The sequence below is a fragment of the Polypterus senegalus genome, chromosome 11 (genome assembly GCF_016835505.1).
Source record: "Polypterus senegalus isolate Bchr_013 chromosome 11, ASM1683550v1, whole genome shotgun sequence".
NCBI lineage: Eukaryota > Metazoa > Chordata > Cladistia > Polypteriformes > Polypteridae > Polypterus > Polypterus senegalus.
Window position 1 is genome coordinate 40468613 of NC_053164.1, and position 25183 is coordinate 40493795.

The following is a 25183-nucleotide window of genomic DNA, read 5'->3' on the forward strand; positions in this document are numbered from 1 at the left end:
CACTTTTAATTTTTTTCTTCCTCCCCCTGCGCTATAGCCCAGACAAGTGCAAACACGGGACCCCTTTTCTACACCACGGCAAAATAATATTAAGGCGATTCACACTTTCTTTTGCACGTATACGATTATGAGGTCCTCAGCTCGGATTATGAAGATACGCACAGGAGTGGAAGACTGACAGTGCCATCACAGCCGATTAATGGCGGGGACGTCTCACCAGTCTACACAAGACCCACGCGACTGTCCCCAGAAGATGCTCATATCGTCAGCGAACACATCTCTCTATACTATATAAAAGGAAAGGCAACTTTCCTTTCTTTACACCTTTTTTCCTTTTATCCCAAACCAAAGCCTTTCTCTCTTAACATTGCAAAGGACACAAAAATAATTTTCTTTAATTGCCGGTAAGGCACATTACCAGAGGCACAAATTTGAAAGTTCACATAGAAAATGTAATTTCTATACCACAGCCGTCGTGTAGCGCCTTTCAAAAGGGATCTACTACCGAGAGATGATCCATATACATTTTAGCTGCTGTTAGTTACTTACCTGTTGTGTTACACAGTCTTTAAAATGTAGTTTACCCAACCACTCCAGTAGTGCTCAATGTACCTGTACTTCTTAAAACGTTAATGTTTTACTGTTTAATAACTTATAGACTACATTTTATTATTTTTCCCTTGCAATCAGTGACCAAAGCTGTACACACACATATAGACACATACAAACATACACACAAGTATATGTATGTGTATATATATGTATGTATGTGTGTATATATATATATATATATATATACACACACACTATCTAGATTATATATATATATATATATATATATATATATATATATATATATATATATATATACACACATACATACATACACACATATATATAATTTGTGTGTGTGTATATATATATATATGTGTGTATGTATGTATGTGTGTATGTATGTGTATGTGTGTGTGTGTATATATATATGACAGCAACAATCCAAGCTGTGATAAAACAGTAAAAAGGAGGCATGTCAGACGTCGTGGTACATTTTCTGATGCAGCTAGACGAAAATAACTTTGTGACGCTGCCACCAAATACACAAAACAATTACATTGACAATCATGTTACGTTATTTTCAAAATGTTTCCTTTTCTTTCTCTTTCCTTCTTTAACACACTACTTCTCCGCTGCGAAGCGCGGGTATTCTGCTAGTGTGTATATATATATAACTGTATATATATGTGTATAGATGTGTATATATTTATATATATATTTATATATATGTTTATATGTATATATGTTTATATATGTGTCTGTGTGTGTGTGTATATATATATATATATATATGCCAGCAACACTCATATCAATGACAAAACAATTACATTAACAATCATCTTACGTTATTTTTAAAATGTTTCCTTTTCTTTTTCATTACTTCTTTAACACACTACTTCTCCGCTGCGAAGCACGGGTATTCTGCTAGTATATTAATAAAAGGCAAAGCCCTCACTGACTCACTCATCACTAATTGTCCAACTTCCCGTGTAGGTAGAAGGCTGAAATTTCGCAGGCTCATTCCTTACAGCTTACAGCAGTTTTCATTTCGAAATTCTACATGTAACGGTCATAATTGGAACCTACTGTCGACCATATATACGGCCATAGCCTGCAGCTTGGTCGCCGTGTAAGGCAGAGTTGTGTCCCGCATCATCACACCTCCCACGTAATTGAGTGCCTGCCCATATAAGGTAAAATACTTGCGGGTGAAGGACTGTGCTTATGGAAACGAAGATGAGATGGTCAGAGTGGTGTTTGGTACAAACTCAGCGAAAGTGTGAGAGAAACTTTTAAGTGCTGGGTCTTAGCTAACATTAAATAAAGCCGTGGACATCGCAAGATCACACAAGAGAGCGGCACATGTGAACTGACTGTGAACGCAGTACGTAGAGAACAAGGAAGAGCTCCAAAGAGCGCGGAACAAAAAACGCATTACACAATTGAGAAGGCAGCAAAAGAATATGACGCGAGTGACTCATACAAGCATATTCATAAGTGCAGCTACTGCGGAAACAGAGCACGGTGTAAGCCGTAAGTTTAAATTAAGTTTATAGACACGCTGCCGCTGTGCTTATGCAAACGAATAGAAAGCAAATGTTATGTTATTTTAAAAATGTTTCCTTTTCTTTTTCATAACTTCTTTAACACACTTCTCCGCTGCGAAGAGCAGGTATTTTGCTAGTATATATATAAATAAAAGTCTACGCATGGAAGTGTGTGTGTGTCTGTCGGGCCCGGAAGTGCGAGGCTACATCATTATGCTCAAAATCGACTCTGTTGCCAAAGTGAAACTCACTTAGCCGCTAATGCACAACTGATGCGATTGATTGATTGAAGTGCCGGAATCAATGGTTTCTTGGAGCCGGGTTTACACATCTAAGTATATGTATATATGTTTGTGACACAATTTTATTCAGAAATGCAAGGAATTAATTTAATTCAATTAAAATGCACAATTCCATAAATGATAAAAAATAACTCATATAATCTTAAAATTTCTCCCAAGTATAACCATTACCTTACATAATGAACCTTTACATGATGTGTCGTTTTCTTTCCATAGTTAGATGGTTAGAAATTTCACTTTAACCAATCTATGCATTTTAATTAATTCTTTTATAGGCGCCCCACGATTTTATTTTTAGCCACATATGACCAATAAATTCATAGTACTAGAAAAAAAATGTTTTTAGTGGATTTTTAAATAAAATCGTATCACATAATGTTTTAATGTATGTTTTGTTACTTTGGGAATATTATCAAGATAAGCAGATGGTGAACAAAGCGACACAGACGGTATGTTGCAGAAAATCAGCATTTTAATAAACAGTTGCCAGACTATGCCAACTTAAAAACCGAACGTTTCATTTTAAGTAAAACTATTTAAAACAAAATCATTGCATTTATATCATTTCGTGGCTTCACGTGTTGATGACAACGACCCTAGCAAACATGGTGGTTAGCGCGTGCGCACAAACGACCGTTTGGATCCTCGCGCTTGCGCACAAACGACCGTTTGGATCCTCGCGCTTGCGCACAAATACCTTTCTGCACGCCTGCGTCATTGTCAGCATTTAAAGCTCTCTTGGCGTCCGTTAAACGACTTTACGCATGTAAAATGTACAAGCGCTTAAGAGTTTTATTTTAAAATTACATGTTGCAGTTTTATCAGCAACTGTAAATTTCTTCGCAGAAATACAGTAAATAATTTCCGGTTAAACAAAGTGCTGATTATGCGTGGATTTGTATGCCGATTAACTCGGGGCCTACACGCTGTCTTGTGTCGGACTGGCATGTTGAGTAAGGCCGGAGTACTGAGGGTTTTTTCTCAGTCTGAGCTCTGCTCCTTCGCCGTAACGAGTGGGTTTTCTTGGAATGTTACCGCGAACACGTCTGCTTTTCTGAGGGGCTTTTCTCACACCGCCACCTTGAATACAGCCGTTCTGCTTAGGGCACGGAGAATGGCAGAGAAGCCACCAGCGAAGCACTGCTGCAGTGCTGGCGTTGGCACGGGAGAGAGCCATGCCTCATCACCTCCTGTTAAGAGGGTGGCAATAGAGGGCAACATTGGTAAATATTGTTCTGCCATGTAAAAACAGTCGTTTACACCGGCGGTCCCCTAAGGTTGCAGGTTTTTCTTCCAACCAGTTTCATAATCCAATGAGTGAGTCGTTTTACCTTTAGTTGATCTTTATATTTAATTAGCCTGTCTTTATTCCTAATTATTAAGAAAATTCACAGTGGCGTCAGATTAACATAAGAATATTATAAACATTTATTTTTTGCCATCCCTTTAAATGCTTAACTTGCATGTTTGATATGGACTTTTGCTCATTTAGTTGTATCCTAATATATAATGGCAGTTAGCACGGTGTGGAGTGTGCATGGGCACAGGCAGCAGTAAATGATGACAGGCTGAGGTCAGGTATAAATAATGGGTGACAGTATTGGAACACCTGGCAAGTGAAATCATCCTGATGCTGATGACGAAAATCCTTTTAAAAACACTAAGCTATGCCAGTGCATTATATGTTAATGCCTCCTAAATCCCAATTAAAGTTTAGCAAACCTAGTTTTGTCATTTTTGAATTCGCACTCTAAACACAGTTCAATTAAAAGATGAACAGTTTTCCAAAAAAACCTGCAGCCACAGGGAGCCCCAAGGACTAAACGTGAGTGGTTTACACCATTGCTGACCACAGCATGAAATAATTAGTAGTGTTTATTGACTGTACCTTTGTTGAATCCATGTATAATGTTACATTTATTTCTTGCCCTTGTAACTTTTTAAGAGAGTTTAAAGATGTTGACTTGTTTTCATCCGTATCGGTCCATATGACTGCCCTCACCACGCATTTCACCTTCACCTTCTTTTCTATATTGTCAAGATAGGTTTAGTCGCCTTCTGGCCTTCATGTGTTTGTAGTTGTTTCAGTATGGAAATCTCAAATCACAAGGCAAGAGAGCACCTCCAACCATTCCCTCCCTCTAGATGTCTTGCTGTGAAGTACAAAAGTTAGAATTCATAGTATCTGGTTTAAAACTGAAATATGAGAGTTCATTTCGTTGTGCCAGTCTGAATGCCTTGTTATGATACGCACAATTCAGGTAAAATAAGAACACAGCTTGCTGAGAAGTGCCTAGTTCATAAATATGTCTAAATGAGTTAGAACGTGTACATATGGCGTAACATTGTGGTGTGTTTGGCGACTTAAGGTAACTTATGAAAGTTGGATAGTTACTAGCTAGTTACTACATCAAGGAGTCAGTTATTACAGTTTGTTTATTAAATATTTTTGTAACAAGTCTTTTAAAAAAAACATTAAATAGCTGCTTTTTAATGACACCTTTCAATGTCATGTAGATTCCAATTCAATGATGTGAAAATGGCATTGACTGATATGCAATTAATAGTAAAAAAAAAAAAAAACAGATCTGAAAAAGTTAAAAATGCTAACAATCATCCCACAAGTATTTAGTGCTGTAAATACAATCCCCTCTTTCTCAACCTTAGTCATTATTCCATTCTCCTCAGTTAGACACTAAATGCCAACTCATACTGTATCATCAATAAAATAGCATTACCAGAAGAAAATAACTATAAAAAAAAAATGAACAGTACTAGCATACAGTCGTGGCCAAATGTTTGGAGAATGACCCAAGTGTTGGTTTTCACAAAGTCGGCTGCTTTTGTGTTTTTAGATCTTATTGTCAGATGTGTCTGTGATATTCTGAAGTATAATTACAAGCATTTCATAAGTTTCAAAGACTTTTATTGACAATTACATGAAGTTTATGCAAAGAGTCAATATTTGCCGTGTTGGCCCTTCTTTCTTTTTCAAGACCTCTGCAATTCGCCCTGGCGTGCTGTCAATCAACATCTGGGCCAAAGCCTGACTTGTGGCAGCCCATTCTTGCATAATCAGTGCTTGGAGTTTGTCAGAATTTCTCGGGTTTTGTTTGTCCTCCTGCCTCTTGAGGATTGGGATTAAGGGCTGGGGAGTTTCCTGGCCATGGACCCAAAATTTCGATTTGTTCCCCCGTGCCACTTAGCCATCACTTTTGCCTTATGGCACGGTGCTCCATCCTGCTGGAAAAGGCATTGTTTGTCATCAAACTGTTCTTGGATGGTTTGGAGAAGTTTCACTTGGAGGATGTTTTGGTCCTATTGTTTATTCATGACTATGTTCTCAGGCAAAATTATGAGTGAGCTCACTCCCTCAACCCCACACATGAATGGTCTCAGGCTGCTTTACTGTTGGCATGACACAGGACTGATGCCAGCGCTCACCTTTTCTTCTCATTGTCAATTTATTTATATAGCACATTTAAAACAACATAGTAATGCTGCGGCCAAAGTGCTTTACAATAATAGAATAAAAGAAAAATAAAAAAACAATAAAACATAAATATTAACAAAATATATGAACATAAAATAAGATAGGTAATAAATAGAAATAATGTTATATGATCATAAAGAGGAAAACCATCAGTATTACTGAAGGTCACAGGATGCAAGTGAAAAGAAGTGAGTTTCTAATCTTGTTTTGAACTGTTCAATTGTAGATGACTTCTTAATATGATGAGGAAGAGAGTTCCACAGGCGAGGGGCAGCAGCTGCAAAGGCCCTGTCCCCCTTGGTTTTACATTTGGTACGAGACAATCTCCGGACAATCATTTTTTCCGGATGCCTCAAACAATCGGAAAGGGGATAATGACTTTACAGTCAATCCCTGTACCTTTTGCAGAATATCAGTCTGTCCCTGATGTTTTTCTTGGAGAGATGTGGCTTCTTTTGTGCCCTTCTTGACAGCTGGCCATCCTCCAAAAGTTGTCGCCTCTTTCACTGTGTGTGCAGATGCACTTACACCTGCCTGCTGGCACTTATGAACAAGCTCTGCACTGCTGGTGCCCCAATCCCGCAGCTGAATCCACTTTAGGAGACGGTCCTGACGCTTGCTGGACTTTCTTGGGCGCCTGGAAGCCGCCTTCACAACAATTGAACCTCTCTATTCTAACTCAATCTCCAGCCTCGTCCTCCTCGACACTCTCGCCTGTGTTAACGAGAGGACCACTGCAGTGATGTCAGCAGGTCCTTTTATTTTTTTAGGGCTGAAATGCTGTAGAAATGTTTTTTTTGGGGATTAAGCACAAAGAGGGACTTTACAATTAATTGCAGTTCATCTGATCACTCTTCATGACATTCTGGAGTAATATGAAAATTGCCAACATAAAAACCGAGGCAGCAAACTTTGTGAAAATTAACATTTGTGTCATTCTCAAAATGTTTGGCCACGACTATACAATCATTATCACTATCCTTCTCAGAGAAGAAGAGCATCTAAAATAAGTACCCCACCTAGCTATTAGTCATTTTTAAAACTGTCTAAATAATTAGGAACTTGGAAAGGACCCCATTAATTGTAAAATGGGAATGCCAAAGGTTGACACTTATCTTAAAGATTATAATTTCAATTGCAAAATACACAAAAGTGAAGCGGCTCTTAAAGCTGTAACTTCAACTCCTTGCCAAAGGCTGGAGTTCTGCTCCATTCATACAAACTGCCTCTATGTGTACTGAAGAAACTATTTAACACAGCGTAGTTTCTAAAAATGGGGCCTATATCAAGTGCGTTCCATCTTTAGATCACATACGGGAGCTGCACCTTCATGTGTGATCAACTCACTTAAAACCTTTTTAACCAATGGTTGATAATGGCTGTCCTTTACAATAGTAATGTGCAGATGATGGCGCTGTGAAGTAGTTTATACTCCAAAGTAAATACTGTTAGTTCAGTCCATGCTTGTTGAGTGGCTCTTAACATCATTTCTTTCCAGATTGGTGAGTTTTGTGCGTGTGTGTGCATCTGTATGAGTGGCTCGAGTGTGCGCCTCCACTAACGTTTTAACAGACTGGTATTGGGGAGCTTAGTAGCCGTCATACAGTACAAGTAAAAAAGGAATATATGCACGCCGGAGTAACTGCGCTCAATGGAAATTGAAGACGGTAAACTAATTAGTTACTGAAGTTGCACAAACCGTATCCCTGTTTAAACTCAGACAAGTTCACAAATTCTCCAATGCTTTTCAATGGGAGATTTTTAAATTTCAAAACTCTGTACAGCTCACCAAGAAATAGCAACAAAAAGTTAAGTGTATTGATAAATTTCCTTGAAGAATAAGTTTATTTAGTTTCAACAAAATTGATTGGCTGGGAGCAGAGTTATTTCATGTGAGTGGATGGACAGACAGAAAGATATAGCGATTGAAGTAGGTTGCTCACGCGCTATATGAGACATACATCGATCTGCATTCTCGATGCAATTTCACAAAGTACAGCTTTGCTGAAGAAATCCACAGGTTAAAAAAAAAAAAACAAGTAATATTTCTTTTAAAGTAATTGTAGCTACATTTTTCCAAAGTTCAACAGCCCTAACGTAAAAAATGGGTTTCAACAAAAGCCTGACACGCTGCAATGATTCCACAGACAAAATGTCTTTGTTTTTAAAAATTTTAGTTAAAATTCAAAACAGTTCACACCAAAAAGCAAAAATTTAAAATAGCAAACAATTAAAAAAGTTCTTGTTTAGAAGTAACGAGTAGAACTGTGACAAGATTTAAGCTTTGAACAGAACTTCTCTTAAACATTTCTGAACCATTTCAAAACGGTTGGAAAACTGCAGGCCTGTCCCATTTCAATGTTGAAAATGAGTCTTTTAAGTCCTTGTGCCCTGGGACCTGAGATAAAGAACAACAACTGACTCAGTTATCACGCGGTATCTTAGTTATAGCAGCATGAACTTACAGGAGGTAAAAGGCTAAAGTATTGTCTGTGGCTATGACTAAGCTAACACTAATATGAATTTAACTTAACTCAAAGCTCTAACTTTCTAAGACTGGCTCTTACAGTAATCTAGCATAGAGCTGTTCATGATGGCGTGTGGGGCATTACCAAGACAACTGTTGACAGTCTATCTTGGTGCAACTTGGAATGTTTAATTTTATATGTAGTAGTCTTCATCTGGCACTTTAATAATATAAGCACTCCTTCGCAAAAAAGTGTATAATTGACAATAGTATAACTGGTGTGTGTGTGTGGACTGGTACTTCATTATAGGCTGGTTCCTTAAGCTTACTGCTGCTGAGATGGTACCTGGCTTCCATGAGACCATGAACTGGATTATACAGGGTTAAACATGAATGGCTCAATTTGAAATAAAATCCTTTACAGACCTTCTTTAATTCAAATCAGGGTTATATGTAACTGGCAGGAGGCATTTCTGAGTGTGCAGCCTCACTTGTTCAAAATTAAATCTTTTGTACATTTTCCAGACTTTTGAGTAACTAATTGAGTGAAGATGACCTGAGCCATTTCTTTAAATATCAAACACAGAAGACAAACTGCATCACTCCAACAGGATGCCAGACTGTTTCAGGTCACATACATAAACTTGTGCCCACTGTGTCGGACTGAGTATTTTGTATTAAGTAGATTAAATTGGGCAGCCTTAAACTTGCACAGATGTGCTAAAGTGTTATGACCATTGTAAAAGACAACAAAGAAAGCAGAAGGTTAGTGCACTAGCCCACTGTGCTACACTTATTATTGTTTTTATCTAACTAGGAGACATGAAGTGCTAAAATGAAAATCCCTGTTATGGTGGATGGCACATGGGCATGAGTCGTATGCAGAGCTAAACTGAGGTCACAGGTTAATGACTTTTGGCCATTTGAGAGAATCAGCAGACGTGCTTACAGGTCTGGCCACCTCAAAAACACTTTTGCTGTCTACCTTAATTTGTTCCATGCAGTCTCCGCTGAATAGTCACATTCTTAACACCAGGCACCGTATGTCCCGTGAACAGCTGCCCACAAGTCAAATTCATGTCTACTGTTGTGTACAGGACACAATACTTGCATGTGTCACACAGATTAGTTACAGATGATAGATAGATACTTTATTAATCCCAAGGGGAAATTCACATAATCCAGCAGCAGTATACTGATACAAAGAAACAATATTAAATTAAATAATAATAAAAATGAAAAGAATTAAAATAAAATTAATGTTCGCATTTACTCCCCCGGGTGGAATTGAAGAGTCGCATAGTGTGGGGGAGGAACGATCTCCTCAGTCTGTCAGTGGAACAGGACAGTGACAAAAGTCTGTCACTGAAGCTACTCCTCTGCCTGGAGATGACGCTCTGCCACAGATGTTAAACTGTCCAACTTTACTCCTACAATAGAGCCTGCCTTCTTAACAAGTTTGTCCAGGCGTGAGGCGTCTTTCATCTTTATGCTGCCACCCCAGCACACCACCGTGTAGAAGAGGGCACTCGCCACAACCGTCTGGTAGAACATCTGCAACATCTTATTGCAGATGTTGAAGGATGCCGACCTTCTCAGAAAGTATAGTCTGCTCTGACCTTTCTTACATAGAGCATCAGTATTGGCAGTCCAGTCCAATTTGTCATCCAGCTGCACTCCCAGATATTTAAAGGTCTGCACCCTCAGTAATATAATACACATAATAAAGAGCTCTACACCACCAGACAGTATATAAAAAAGCACACATCAGATATGTTGATGTAGATTAAGATGTTAAATTTGACCAGCCACATGATAATCACCGTGTAAACAAGCGGCCTCTTAATATGATGGAATTTTTCAAATATTACCTGACGATCAACTTTAGGGTCAGATGCAGAACACCTTCTTCTGTAGCACTGCCTAGCTGATTGATACCTGAATTTTTTATTCAGTTGTTTTCTATACTTGACTGTTTTAATTTTAAAGTCATGGAAAGCTTGAGTTTATCTCTGCAATCTTGGTTGCCAAGCCTTCACTAGACCTCCGCACACAGTCACTCTGGGCCTAATTAGAGTCGCACATTAACTGAATATTAGGTATGTGAAGCAGGCCAAAGTGGTCACAAGAGAGCAACTAAAACCGTCATACAGAGGATCCAAGAGCTGTAAAGCTAGAACATTTTATGGTTGTTAAATAATTTATTCTTACCGGCCTAAAAATGAGTTGCTTTCAAATGTCTTGTTCAGGCGTATTTAAATGAAAAGTTAAACCATGATGAGTTAAAATATATATTAGTGCTATATATTAATATTGTTCTATAAATTTAGCCAAATTAATTTTGCAAGTCAGTGAATGAAATGGTAATATTCAGGTATCTTTTCTTAGGAGATTTTATTTCTTTACCGCATTTTGGTGAAATGACCTTGTAGAGGCCCCTTTCCTAAATAGTATTAGCCAGAGAATATGAGGGGGTGAAAAGAAGCTTTTGTCTAATACATTTTGACTGTTCTACCAATTTCTGATTTCTTGCAGCTGTAGGGAAGTCGACTTTTGCCAGGATTCTGCAGGCGGAGAATAAACATTGGGAGATTATTCCTGAGCCCCTGAGCGAGTGGCAGAACATACAAACAACTGATGAGCCAAGCAAAGTAAGCAAGTATACATTTCCTGTGTTATACCAGGAGCTTTCCCCAGTGATAAGCATTCCCAAATGCTTTAAAGTTAGTTGTGGTCAGGATATATGGGCTTCACAGGACAGTGAAATTTGGGAGTTTGGACATGACCACACTGACTGCTTTTAAAAATAAATAAGTGTTTCATAGCCAGCTCTGACGCAGACTACATCACAAAACACAGAGAGTTCTATGCACTTTCTTGACAAAATAGACAATAGTAGTACAATTGTCAAGTGTACATAATACAGTAAAATTGTTACTTGCATGTCACAAGTTGCCACTCTCGGTGCTGTTATTAACTTAATATTATACCCTTGTGAATTTTTAAACTCTCAATTTGTCCTCATGCTGCTTTCATTGCACAAGTCAAATTGTCATATATATTATTGTACAAAGAAATAAATACTTGCATATCTCCTTAGAACAGCTGATGATAATACAAAAGATAAACAAATTAACTAATTAAAAAATAGACTAAAGAGGCTCCATTTTCTAAGCTTGTCACAGTAAGACGTGCCCTTTATGGTGCCACTATGTCTCTTTGTAGCCTTCTGACCAGCATATGCTACTCCAGAATAGGCCTCACTATGACCACCTTCTGCACCAGCTGCAGGAGGCTTCAAGCTTGTGTGAAGAACATAAGGCCAGCAACAGCAAAGACAGGCCAGTAATCCCTACAGAGCCCATCGATCTGTAGTCACCTTTCAAACATTAGTGTGAAGTTCACCCTTAAAATGTCTTCCATCTGTGCCCGTGCTGAAGAACTCATTTTAAAGTGCTTTCAGTCACTCTCTTTATTTATTTAGTTCTGAACACGTATGTCTTTGTCTGATCTTCAGTTGGTTAAACTGTAAATATTTAACTAATTTCGATTTTTTTTTTCATAACTTGCAGTTTTATTTGCTAGTCTAGCCTTTCTCTGTGGCTGTTATTACATTATTAGAATAGATAAACTTTATTAATCCCATGGTGAAATTCAGATGCATACAGCAATAGAAATATAAAAAGCAAGGATACAGACTCGGACAAATAATTCAGCTAATCTATTAAATGATTTAAAAAATAAATAAACACTAATGTATATTGTGCAGATAATGTATTTCAAAATGAACTTGAGGAGTACATTGGGAGGAAGAGTTGAACATCTTTATTTTATTTTTTGGGGGTCCACAGCTCACGCCAAGAGGCAAGTTTTAAATAAATAATCGCCGCGCTGAGGGGGCGTGGTGGTTGAGTAGCTGAAGCAGTTCCAGGGGGATTTTTGGTGTGAGTGCACAGGTGAGAAACCGTCCACATCCGTAATTATTCCCAGGAGCTGCTGATTGCTACAGCTGCCATGTCCTCTTCAAAAATAGAAGCACAAGGCGGCTAGAGGAAAGAGAGAAAAAGAAACGGAGGTTGCAGGAGTTAGAAAGCAGGCAGGAAGCTGGAGAGAGAATCCGGTCCGAGCGAGCGTGACCATGTTCTTGCAGGCTGGCAAGCAGCCGGACAGTAAGCCCTAGTAGTGGTGTTTGGCCGACACTCGGTGGGACAGAAGGAAGCGGTCGCTCCAGCTGAGTGATCAAGGAGCTGGAGTGACCAGAAGTAGGAAGGCCGGCTGCGTAAGGCCGAGAAGGCAGCGGTAGTCGGGAGGCTTATTTGGGCGGTGAATTCCCTGACGTGGGCGTCCTGGTTGCCAGGGAAGCCAAGTCTCAGTCTGGAGAGTGCGCAACCGAAGCCAGGAATTGGGAGGCCTCCAGACCAGTGAACTGGACAGTAGAATGTCAGCTGCTGAGAGGTTGACTGTCCTGTTGCGGGGCCCAGATGGGAGAATCAGGGGAGCTGCCAGGTAAAAAGATACCGGGCTTTGTGCTTTTAAGGGACTGCTTCCAGCATTGTTTTAACCTCATTGTTTTTAAAAGGCTTTTTCTAATGGATTTTAATCTCCACTATTCACTTCTGTTTTTATGGATTATTTAATGATTTGAATGCACTGCACTTATTTAATTTGGACTTTGTTTTGTTGGTTGTTTTTAATAAAAGCACTTGGCACCTTTTTGCACCATCCCCTTACTCTATTTGTTATGCATCACTGCCGAGCTCATCGGTAACATTACCGATGGTGACGGGTTCAAGGGCTCCGGATAGACGATGGGAGCATGCAGTGAACCCGCATCGTCATACATAGAAGGACATTTTACATCTTAAAAGATAACTTCCCTTAGAGGTATTTAATGATAAATCAGACTTGTTGAAATTTATAGCAGGGCTCCAATAAAAAAGTCCTACTGCAATGAAAAGACAGCCTTACTGTCAGAAACCCAGTCAGTCACCTGAATCGTATGAGTTTTCCTTTGGCACATTTGTGTACATTAGAACATTCTAGACGAGAACAGGCCATTCAGCCCAACAAAGCTCGCCAGTCCTATCCACTTATTTCTTCCAAGAAAACATCAAGTCGAGTTTTAAAAGTTCCTAACGTCTTACTTTCTACCACACTACTTGGCAGCTTATTCCAAGTGTCTATCGTTCTTTGTGTAAGAAAAATTTCCTAATGTTTGTGCAAAATTTACCCTTAACAAGTTTCCAACTGTGTCCCTGTGTTCTTTATGAACTCATTTTAAAATAACAGTCTCGATCCACTGTACTAATTCCCTTCATAATTTTAAACACTCCAATTATGTCACCTCTTAATCTTCTTTTGCTTAAACTGTAAAGGCTCAGCTCTTTTAATCTTTCCTCATAATTCAACCCCTGTACCCCTGGAATCAGCCTAGTCACTCTTCTCTGGACCTTTTCTAGTGCTGCTATGTCCTTTTTGTAGCCTGGAGACTAAAACTGCACACAGTACTCCAGATGAGGCCTCACCAGTGTATTATAAAGGCTGAGCATAACCTCCTGTGACTTGCACTCCACACATCAGGGCTATATAACATGACATTCTGTTAGCCTTCTTAATGGCTTCTGAACACTGTCGGGAAGTCGATAGCTTAGAGTCCACTATGACTCCTAAATCCTTCTCATAAGGTGTACTCTCGATTTTACGACCGCCCATTGTGTATTCAAACCTAACATTTTTACTTCCTATGTGTAATACTTTTGTGTAATACATTTACTGACATTAAATTTCATCTGCCACAAATCTGCCCAAGCCTGTATGCTGTCCAAGTCCTTCTGTAATGATATAACGGATTACAAATTATCTGCTAATGCACCTATCTTGGTATCATCTGCAAACTTAACTAGCTTGTTACTTATATTCCTATCTAAATCATTTATATACAGTGGTGTGAAAAACTATATGCCCCCTTCCTGAATTCTTATTCTTTTGCATGTTTGTCACACAAAATGTTTCTGATCATCAAACACATTTAACCATTAGTCAAATATAACACGAGTAAACACAAAATGCAGTTTTTAAATGATGGTTTTTATTATTTAGGGAGAAAAAAAATCCAAACCTACATGGCCCTGTGTGAAAAAGTAATTGCCCCCTGAACCTAATAACTGGTTGGGCCACCCTTAGCAGCAATAACTGCAATCAAGAGTTTGCGATAACTTGCAATGAGTCTTTTACAGCGCTCTGGAGGAATTTTGGCCCACTTATCTTTGCAGAATTGTTGTAATTCCGCTTTATTTGAAGGTTTTCTAGCATGAACCGCCTTTTTAAGGTCATGCCATAGCATCTCAATTGGATTCAGGTCAGGACTTTGACTAGGCCACTCCAAAGTCTTCATTTTGTTTTTCTTCAGCCATTCAGAGGTGGATTTGCTGGTGTGTTTTGGGTCGTTGTCCTGTTGCAGCACCCAATATTGCTTCAGCTTGAGTTGACGAACAAATGGCCGGACATTCTCCTTCAGGATTTTTTGGTAGACAGTAGAATTCATGGTTCCATCTATCACAGCAAGCCTTCCAGGTCCTGAAGCAGCAAAACAACCCCAGACCATCACACTACCACCACCATATTTTACTGTTGGTATGATGTTCTTTTTCTGAAATGTTGTGTTCCTTTTACGCCAGATGTAACGGGACATTTGCCTTCCAAAAAGTTCAACTTTTGTCTCATCAGTCCACAAGGTATTTTCCCAAAAGTCTTGGCAATCATTGAGATGTTTCTTAGCAAAATTGAGACGAGCCTTAATGTTCTTTTTGCTTAACAGTGGTTTGCGTCTTGGAAATCTGCCGTGCAGGCCATTTTTGCCCAGTCTCTTTCTTAGGGTGGAGTCGTGAAAACTCACCTTAATTGATGCAAGTGAGGCCTGCAGTTCTTTAGACATTGTCCTGGGGTCTTTTGTGACCTCTCGGATGAGTCGTCTCTGCGCTCTTGGGGTAATTTTGGTCGGCCGGCCACTCCTGGGAAGGTTCACCACTGTTCCATGTTTTTGCCATTTGTGGATAATGGCTCTCACTGTGGTTCATGGAGTCCCAAAGCTTTAGAAATGGCTTTATAACCTTTATCAGACTGATAGATCTCAATTACTTCTGTTCTCATTTGTTCCTGAATTTCTTTGGATCTTGGCATGATGTCTAGCTTTTGGGGTGCTTTTGGTCTACTTCTCTGTGTCAGGCAGCTCCTATTTAAGTGATTTCTTGATTGAAACAGGTGTGGCAGTAATCAGGCCTGGGGGTGGCTACGGAAATTGAACTCAGGTGTGATACACCGCAGTTAGGTTATTTTTTAACAAGGGGGCAATTACTTTTTCACACAGGGCCATGTAGGTTTGGATTTATTTTCTCCCTAAATAATAAAAACCATCATTTAAAAACTGCATTTTGTGTTTACTTGTGTTATATTTGACTAATGGTTAAATGTGTTTGATGATCAGAAACATTTTGTGTCACAAACATGCAAAAGAATAAGAAATCAGGAAGGGGGCAAATAGTTTTTCACACCACTGTATATTAAAAATAGCAGCTGCCCTAGCACTGATCCCTGTGGAACACAACTTTTAACATCAGCCAGTTCTGCACTCATCTAAAAACATCACCCTGAACTCCCACTTCTTTTAATTTGATGCCCAACCTCTCATGTGGCACCTTATCAAATGCTTTCTTAAAGTCCAGATAAATAATTTCATAAGCTCCACTTTGATCGTACCCTTTTGTTGCCTCCTCATAGAATTCCAGCAAGTTAGTAAAACATGACCTCCCTGTTCTGAACTCAAGCTGACTGTTCAGAATAACTCCTGTCCTTGCAATGTGTTGCTCAATGTTATCCTCTTTAATAAAAGCCCTGTGTGCGTCCAGTGTCCGTGTGTGTCTTTTGGTCAAGTGCGCATGCGCGGGGTCACACGGCACGTGTTCAGTCTCTTCCTGTGCATTCCCTGTGCAGACACACACATAGGCGCATGAGAGACAGACACACACACACACACACAGGTGCCCACGCGACAGACGCACGCACACACACACACACACACACACAGGCGCCCGCGGGACGGACACACACACACACACACACACAGGCGCATGCGGGACGCACACACACACACACAGGTGTGCGCGTGCATTGTTGCAGTGTTACTTTTCTTGGTTGTTTATTAATTTTTCAACTGTTCATTTTTTTCCCTGTGCTTAAAACTCATTAAAAAAGGTGTTTTTAGCGAGCGGGTTGTAAGGCTATAGCGCAAACTCTTCCAGTCTTAGTTTTCTCAGTTGTTCAAGGTTTTCTTAGTGTTATTCAATGTTTTTACATTTAGTTTACTATTACGCTGTGCATTCAGTGGTATAATTAACTATATTTGTGCTTAAAAATGTAAAAAAATATATATTTACATACAGTTCATATGGTCTGGAATGGATTAATTGTATTTACATACAGTCCTATGGGGGAAAATTACTTTGGTTCACGACCAAATCGGGTTGGAACGAATTATGGTCGTGAACCGAGGTTCCACTGTATTACTGTCATACAAAATTACAGGCATTTTACGGAATACAAACCAGTATTACTGAGAGAGCAAATTAAAGGCACACAATACAGTGACGTATATTACAACCACATAGATAGATAGATAGATAGATACTTTATTAATCCCAAGGGGAAATTCACATAATCCAGCAGCAGTATACTGATACAAAGAAACAATATTAAATTAAATAGTAATAAAAATGAAAAGAATTAAAATAAAATTAATGTTCGCATTTACTCCCCCGGGTGGAGTCCCTTGCCATTTAATATAGTCTGTTCCTACTAATGTTTATGCACTACTGTTCTAGCGCCTGTTATTGTAATGGGCTTAATGTCTAGTCTTTAATAATTCCTTCCATTAATTTTCCTGTGATGCATATGTAAGATGGATATGGTTGGCTTTCTACACTCTGCACACAGCTCAGACATGTTTCAAACCTGGGAAGCCACTGTCAGTGTGGACTAAATCTACTGCATGACTTTGACATCATCTTTAGTAAAGGCACATACAAAATGGAAGTCATGTGAGCACTGAATTTTTAAAGCTGAACCTGATGACATTTGGGAAAAAATTAGAGCCAGAAGTGTGATCCTAGTTAATGTTGATCAACAAAAAATAAATTTGAGTCCTTTTTTCCGTTTCATTGCCTTAACCCATATACAGCCAGAAGTAACAGTTTGTGTTAGTAGAAGAATCCCTAGCCATTGTACGTTTCGTAAAGATTAAATTTTCATCTGTATGTTTCCCTTTTACTTTCTAGAAATCTCAACATAGTGTCAGCAATCTACTTCAGATGATGTACCAGGATTCCTCACGCTGGTCTTACACATTCCAGACCTTTTCCTGCATGAGTCGCATCAAAGCCCAACTCAGGCCTGTGTCAAGTAGACTTCTAAATTCAGAACAGCCAGTGCAGATCTTTGAGAGATCAGTCTACAGTGACAGGTAACATATTAGACATTATGAGTAGAGATTTTTATTAACTTCATGGAAAATGGGGTCCAACTATTGTAGAGTGTCCACAGCCTTCTTTTCAGTAATTCATTATGTAAGGAGTGAATCTTTATTTTATCCAGAACAGGTCATAGTCATATAACAAATCAGCAGTACAACCTGCACTCTTGCAAATTCTAGGCAATATACTGTTTTAGAGTGTGGCTAAATGTGTCTTGAAAATCTCCATATATAAATGTTTTAGTAGAGTAGTTTCAAAGAACAATGAGGAGCACTGCCATTATTTTTGTACTAAGCACTTAACATTTTCTGTTATGACTGAAATTTTTTAGCAGTGTGAGGTTTACCATCTGCTACTTAAATGTGTGAAAGATTTCCAAGTAAAAAGAGAGTTCTAAAAGGCTGTTTGCTTTAAAAGAAATAAAAATGATAACCCACAAAAGTTTGTTTTCCTCAGAAACCTTGCCCATTTTATACTTCTCAACGTAATTGCCACTGATTTCAATGCACTTTTGCAATCTGTGGATCAGTTTTTCAAAACACCCTTTTTTTCACCTTAGCCACTTCTTCATTCACTGCCTTGAACGTCTCTTCTCAATCTTGTAGCATTTTCCACACATGTTGGGCTTGATTTTGGGGAAAAGCCAGAAATGACAAGGGACCAGGTCAGGCATGTAGGGCAGGGGCATCGAAAAGGTTTATCCCAGAGGCACAAATAAAGATCTTTGTAGCTTGATGCACAGGAGCTTTATTGTGGTGAAGGAACCAGCCTCTCAACTTGCACTTGGACAGGGCGACCTATCTTGAGATTTTGGAAAACTTTAACCAAACCAGGCAAGCTTTCTGCTGCTGATAAGCTGGCATGAAAATGTTGTAGAGCGTAAGCACTTTTTTTGCAACAGAGAAATTCATTTGCACATGCGAACTACGTTCACTACTACCTTCGTTTCTTTTCTCCATGATGACCTTCGAAACATTCAGCTTTTTTGTGAATAGGTGAGTAAGATTCCCTGAAAAAATCAACCATAAGGAACAAATTAAAAAATCCATGTGAACAGACTTTTGGAACTCCTCTTGTACAGGGTGGGGCACAAAAAACCAAACCATTTCCGACTGCAACTTCGACATACGTTTCTTAACCAGTACACGAAACGAAAGATATGCAATACAAAAATCCAGTTGCAGTTGTTTGAAGGAGCCACATGCAGTAAAATACACATTTTTCCTTGTCGTCGTCCTTCAGTTCTTGGACACAAGTCGTTCTGTACGGCTTCATTTGTAGTGCGAAAATGTCCTGCGTTTCCTTAAAAGAACCGGTAGACAAACATGTCTCCACTATTCCAATCCTCCAATCTCTTTCACGCACATCTGTACCCATTGGCTCACAGATTCCTTACTAATGCACAGTTGGGCTGCTGACCCCGTCGCAACAATAAGGCTCCGTGATCTCAACGGCACCCGCCTGTAAAATAGCTTGAGCCAGCCGGTCGGAAACGGTTCGGTTTCTCGTGTGCCACCTGTATAACCTAAAAGGAATCAAATGGTCAATCATTTGGTTGTTCAGGTTAGGTAACAAACACACAATGCAAGAAAACAAAAAAAAAATAGAGGAGACCCTCATTGTTTGCTTGTATATTATCCCTGCCCTGCTATCATGTAAGTCCTCGTGCTTGGACAGTTATCATTAAACTGTAATTTCCAAAACTGTCTCATCTCCGGTACATTCAGATGCCTGCCTTAATATGTTCTACCAGGACATAGCTTGAGATCTCGATCACACCACATTTGTGTCTTAGTACTTGTCCTGCCTGCTTCATCCTATCCTTAAAATCCTCAAAGGAGAAGATAAATTCTAACCCTAACAATCACATAAGCTCTAGTCCATGTGAACTCTGGATTAAATGAATGTATTTTATGTTACGCTTCCTTATTGCATAGGGTGTGGAAGGGAAAACCAAAGTATTTGTTTAACAAATAGGTATGGATTTCCATTGCATCATCATGATTTTCTTTGTGCTGTTGTTGGTGAATGTTACAGTGGCAACATACTGAGTGATGCTGGCCAGACCTCCTTATCCTCATCGACTTCCTTCACCCCTTCATTGTGAATGCCCATATTTGAGAGGTATAATCCATTTAGTGTATCGTGGGTGTTGTCTTCGGTCTTCCCCAAGTTGGTATTGCCTTGTACACCTCCCTAGTCTGGGTCCTCCTAGCTACACGCCCAAACCACCTCAGCTAGCTCCTTTTGACCTGAGGACGCAGCAGTAAAACTTTGAGGCCCTCGTGTATTGCCAAGCTCTTAACCCTGACATAGAGAATGAGCCTCAATACCATTTAATGATGAATGGGAGACTGGTACAGCGCCTTGAGGCTAGCAGACTGATGTGGTTGTCTCCATTTTTAGAAATTGGGGCAAGAGTGTTACATTTACCAAGAGATCATGTTTCTTCTTTTTGAGACCTTTGCATGAATGAATGAAAAAGTGTAACATTTTAAATATTGCTTTATTATTCTGTTGCTTATACAGTATATTTTTATGCCGAAAAAATGACAATCACATTTTATTTAAATTTATTTGCAGACATTAAACAAACAAATTCTAAAAGGTTCACAAACATTGTAGCACATCTGTACATTACAGTGATAACCTTATTTATTTTGCTCCTCATATTTTAAGACCAAATGGCATCGATTGAATAATCAAGTCTGTGCCACAACTGTCAGAAGACACAACAGCCTGTCTGATTGAGATTCTCCCGTCCTGTGCTAAAACACGGTGTTGTATTAGTTGATTATGCAAAACTAACTTGTCCTTCATGATGACTGACTTTTTTTTTTTGTAATTACTCGGTTTATAGGTATGTGTTCGCACTGAATATGTTTAACATGGGCTCCATTAATGAGACAGAGTGGGCCGTTTATCAGGACTGGCATACCTTTTTGATCCGTGAATTTGGGAAAAGGCTTGAACTGGAAGGCATTATCTACCTACGAGCTCAGCCCCAGGTATGGCTCCTTTATTACCAAATTTATTAAACTATGGTGGACAAGTGCAGGCTCAAACTCCGATTAAATCTGCAGACATTTAACAAACAACATGTGCTTTCTCTGGGGTTTCTCCCACAGCTGAAAGACATGATGGTTAGGCTGGGTTCTTTCATTTTTTCCAGTATTAGTGCTGATGTGTGCCTCTGTGTGCATTGGGTTGCAACATCACTTTCATTTTGCTTTTGATGGTGATGGTGGTAACATGCTGTCCAGGCCACTTGTAGAATTAGGTTGAAAGTCAGGTGCAATGCCATTTGGGTGACAGGTCAGTGTGGGGCAAATCAAAGCATATTTGACCCTGCCTTGCATCAGACATTAATTGCAGGCTGCTTGATTAGGCTCTGGCACCAAAAGACCCTGTGATGGAATTAATTGGTTTGAAACATATATATGCAGTTTACTTTTATAAATCTACAATCCCACCTGGTTGCCATTCTAAACAGCCATATACAATACAGTGGAACCTTTGATTACAAGCAAAATTAGTTCCGGAAACGTGCTTGTAATCCAAAGCACTCGTATATTAAAGTGAATTTCCCCATAAGAAATAATGGAAACTCAGATGATTCATTCCACAACCCAAAACTACTCATATAAAAATGATTAACACAAAATATAAAGTAAAAATCCATAAAACAAATCAACCTGAACTTTACCTTTGAAAAGAATCATGGCTGGTGTGAGGGAGACGAGAGAGAGGAGGGTTATTGTGTAGGATAGTTTCTAAACTCTTTTGGGATTCCACCCAATGGGACAACATGCGCAAGAGTGTCCCGAAGCAATCGCAGGCTCCCAGCACTGTAGCAGTTTGCCGTAAAAGCGAATCCGAAAAGATTGTGGACATGCTATAAGTGCCTGCCGTTGATGAGTGATACAAGGAACATTATAAATGCAGGGGACAGTATTACTTAGCCACTAACCTGGTCACGACCCTGCCTGACTGCTGTGTCTGTGTATAGCAGAGTGGCAGATCACGTTACAATAAATAACCGTGCTGTTCCTGTCTCACGCTGAATAAAGCTGGTGTCGCTAAAGTACTGAGATTTAGCTTTGTGTTTTGGAATGCAAGACAGGGACTCACACGTCACAGCACACACATGTGGTCACAATGCTATAGTAAACAGTACATGCTCGTACAAATGTTAACTATGTGAGTGAGGCACACCAGCTTAGACCGAGAATGGGAGACGATTACCCACAATCTCACAGCGAGAGAGAGACACACGTGACGCTTGGCAGACGAACTGTATACGTACTACTCGTATTGCAAGACCTTGCTTGTTTTATCAAGTTAAAATGTATTAAAAATTTTAGCTCGTCTTGCAAAACACTCGCAGATCAAGTTACTCGCAATCCAAGGTTTTACTGTGTAATACAATTTATTTTTGTATAGCCCAAAATCACACCAAAAGTGCCGCAATGGGCTTTTACAGGACCTGCCTTTTGATAGCCCCTCACCCCTGATTCTCTAAGAAGACAAGGAAAAACTCTTAAAAAACCCAAGTAGGGAAAAAAAATGAAAGAAACCTTTCGAAAGGCAGTTCAAAGAGAGACCCCTTTCTTGGGAGGCAGGACGTGCAGTGGGTGACAAAAAAAAGGGGGATCAGTGATCCTCAATACAATATTATAGTGCAATAGAAATATTACAAGTACAGAGCAGAATTTAACAGAAGATGAAAACACATAATTTGATTTGGATTTGTTCAGAGTCCTGAACACCTTGGCCATCAAGCTGCCCCCCCATTGGCCATTCCACAGCTCATTCAGTGCTGGGCCCACCAATCCAAAGAAAGGACCCCTCTACCCGATGATTATGGATTGAGGTCCCAATATGTGAACCGTTCTAATGAAACATGTACATATGCAATCATGATGCTGCAGCAGCCTCCCACAAGCCACATGGAGGAGTCCAATGCTGTGCTCCACAACAGAGCAAGCAAGAGCATTCATGGCATTGTAGCACTTCTTCTGTGTATTTTGGCATTTGGAGAAAGGCTAATAGGGGTCCGTATTTGAGCACATGATTGTTATTACAATGAATAGTATAGGCCATCATCATATGAATCATATGCTGACCCAGGCCACTGGGCCACAGTGTTAGTCTGTTTCATCTTGGCATCAGAGATTACATGTGCATTAATGGAATGAAACTGCTTACAGTTAATAAAAGCAAATTTATTCTCACTAGGTGCTTTTATTGTTATGTGAGTGCGGAAGGTGCTCTGATTATGTTAGGAAAAACAGACACTTGTGCAAACTGCATTTTTATGTTCGCAAAAACATGTTATGTTTTATGTATGGATATCCACATTATATAAAAGCAATGTAGTGCCACATTGGGTGATTAATGGCTTCCAGCACAGCAGGCAGGCATGATGAAGTGCAGCATGGCAGAGATATTCCTGACTTGTGGTCCTGTTCCCTCATAAATGACAACAGTTAACCAATATAAACTGACGGATATAAAAACCAGGTTCAGTACAAACATGCAGAACTAACCCTCTTAGAAGGGAGTTTTAATAGGATTTGTGTATCATATTCGTCACTTTTAAGGTTTAATTTGTTTGTCATGTCAATACACATTATAATAACTGCTGATAATGGTGATGTGAATTATTTACATGCATGTGTCGTCATTTAGCTGGTTTGGCTAAATTTCCCTATTTGATCACAGGTGTTGTCATTTCCCAATTTATTCAAATGGCTATGGATTTTTCAGAGTTGTCCCACCCAGGTTTTTTTTTTATTAATAAATCCCAAATTTTGCATGGAAAGTTTTGTTACACACATTTCGGGTGTACACAAGTTATAGGAATTTGGCCCCTGAATGTTACACAAGTCCATTGCAGACGCAGAACTAGAAAAACAACCCTGCATTCAGCATCTGGCGTAGCTGCAGAGGTGCTACTGGAGAATTTGTCCAGCAGGTGGAGACACAAGCCTGAATTGAAATGTTTTAAGACAAATTCTCCAGGCGCTGGCAATTTCCTTACCGTTTTACTGTGATGTGGGTGTGCATACTCATACTGTAAGAAAAAGTTATCTGGCCAAAGAACCTTTAAATGCAGAACAGTCGAAACTGAATTCTGAATTTTAAATCTGTTTACATACAAATCAATACTGTAATCACTTCCAGATAAATAAAGTGGCAAATAATAAGGGAAACAGATCTTTGCACACTTATTGTTTGGTTTGGTTTTTAAGTTTTTTTGCAGGGGTTTGCTACAAATGTGCTAAAAACTTCAGTAATATAACTATTGAAACTGTTGAGCTGTGTTTGTTTATTTTTGTCATTTGTTTGTTTACTGAAGTATTTAAATATCTTTAGATTGCCATATTCAGATTTAAAATGATCTCTGGGCTTAGTGTTTGCTCTTGGCTGTTGATTTCTCTCTTCCATTGAAACTAGATTGGTGTGTTGTATTTCAGGTTTGCAAGGAGAGGCTGAGCCGTCGAGCCCGACCAGAGGAGAAGGGCATTACGATCGAATACTTGGAGACTTTACACACCCAGCATGAGAACTGGCTGGTTCACAAAAGTACCCAGTAAGTGGTCTTTGCTAGAAGTGCAGGAGACTAACATTGTATCCTGGGCCAGAATTTATTTATATACAGGTTTTACATATCTGTATTGTTTTGATTGGAAAGGCAGTATATGTTATAGATAAATGAACATTGATTCTAAGGGGACATTGAAGTGTTAAAGCAGCTGACACATCCAAAAATTCCCAGAATACACCCAAGATAAGCCGTAAGATGTATACATACATTCTTAAAACTTTTTAATACAGTTCAGGGTTCCTGGGATAGGTAATAAAAGGCCATTTTAAGTGAGCTAACAAACAACTGTTTCTAAAACCCTGCGTTTTAGATGCATTTGGCTGAAGTTTCATTCATTCATTACATAACTGCAGAGATCAAGCAGAATCGTGACTCCTTTTTCAGCCTGGTCAGTGTATGTGTGGAGTCTGCATGCCTTGTTTGTGTCTGTCGAGAGTATATGTTTGGACACTCTGGTTTGTCGCCCACATCACAAAGGTTCGTGCATTAGGTTGACTGGTAATTGAGCATGGCTGTGCCTTGCAATGGATTGTTGCCTCAGTGATTGAAGGGCAGGTTCTCCGTGAAACCCTAAACATAGGACAAAGTGAGTTTTATAAGTCTTATAACTGTTACAAAACCGTTACAAAACCTACTTGGAGCCAAATTGAGTTTGCTATTATTGTGCAGCTAACAAGACATTACC

At 39.3% G+C, this 25183-nt stretch overlaps 1 protein-coding gene across 1 annotated transcript in view; it reads left to right on the plus strand.

Annotated features, from left to right (window-relative positions):
* The first annotated feature begins 3107 nt into the window (after positions 1–3107).
* LOC120538872 (deoxycytidine kinase 2-like) overlaps positions 3108–25183 on the plus strand; it is a 30933-nt gene continuing 8857 nt past the window's right edge. The window contains exons 1-5 of the mRNA XM_039768444.1: positions 3108–3627; positions 10900–11015; positions 17694–17878; positions 20749–20896; positions 24368–24483. Of these exons, the coding sequence (XP_039624378.1) occupies positions 3291–3627; positions 10900–11015; positions 17694–17878; positions 20749–20896; positions 24368–24483 (902 nt within the window). The 5' untranslated portion in view covers positions 3108–3290. The remainder of the gene's footprint in view (positions 3628–10899; positions 11016–17693; positions 17879–20748; positions 20897–24367; positions 24484–25183) is intronic.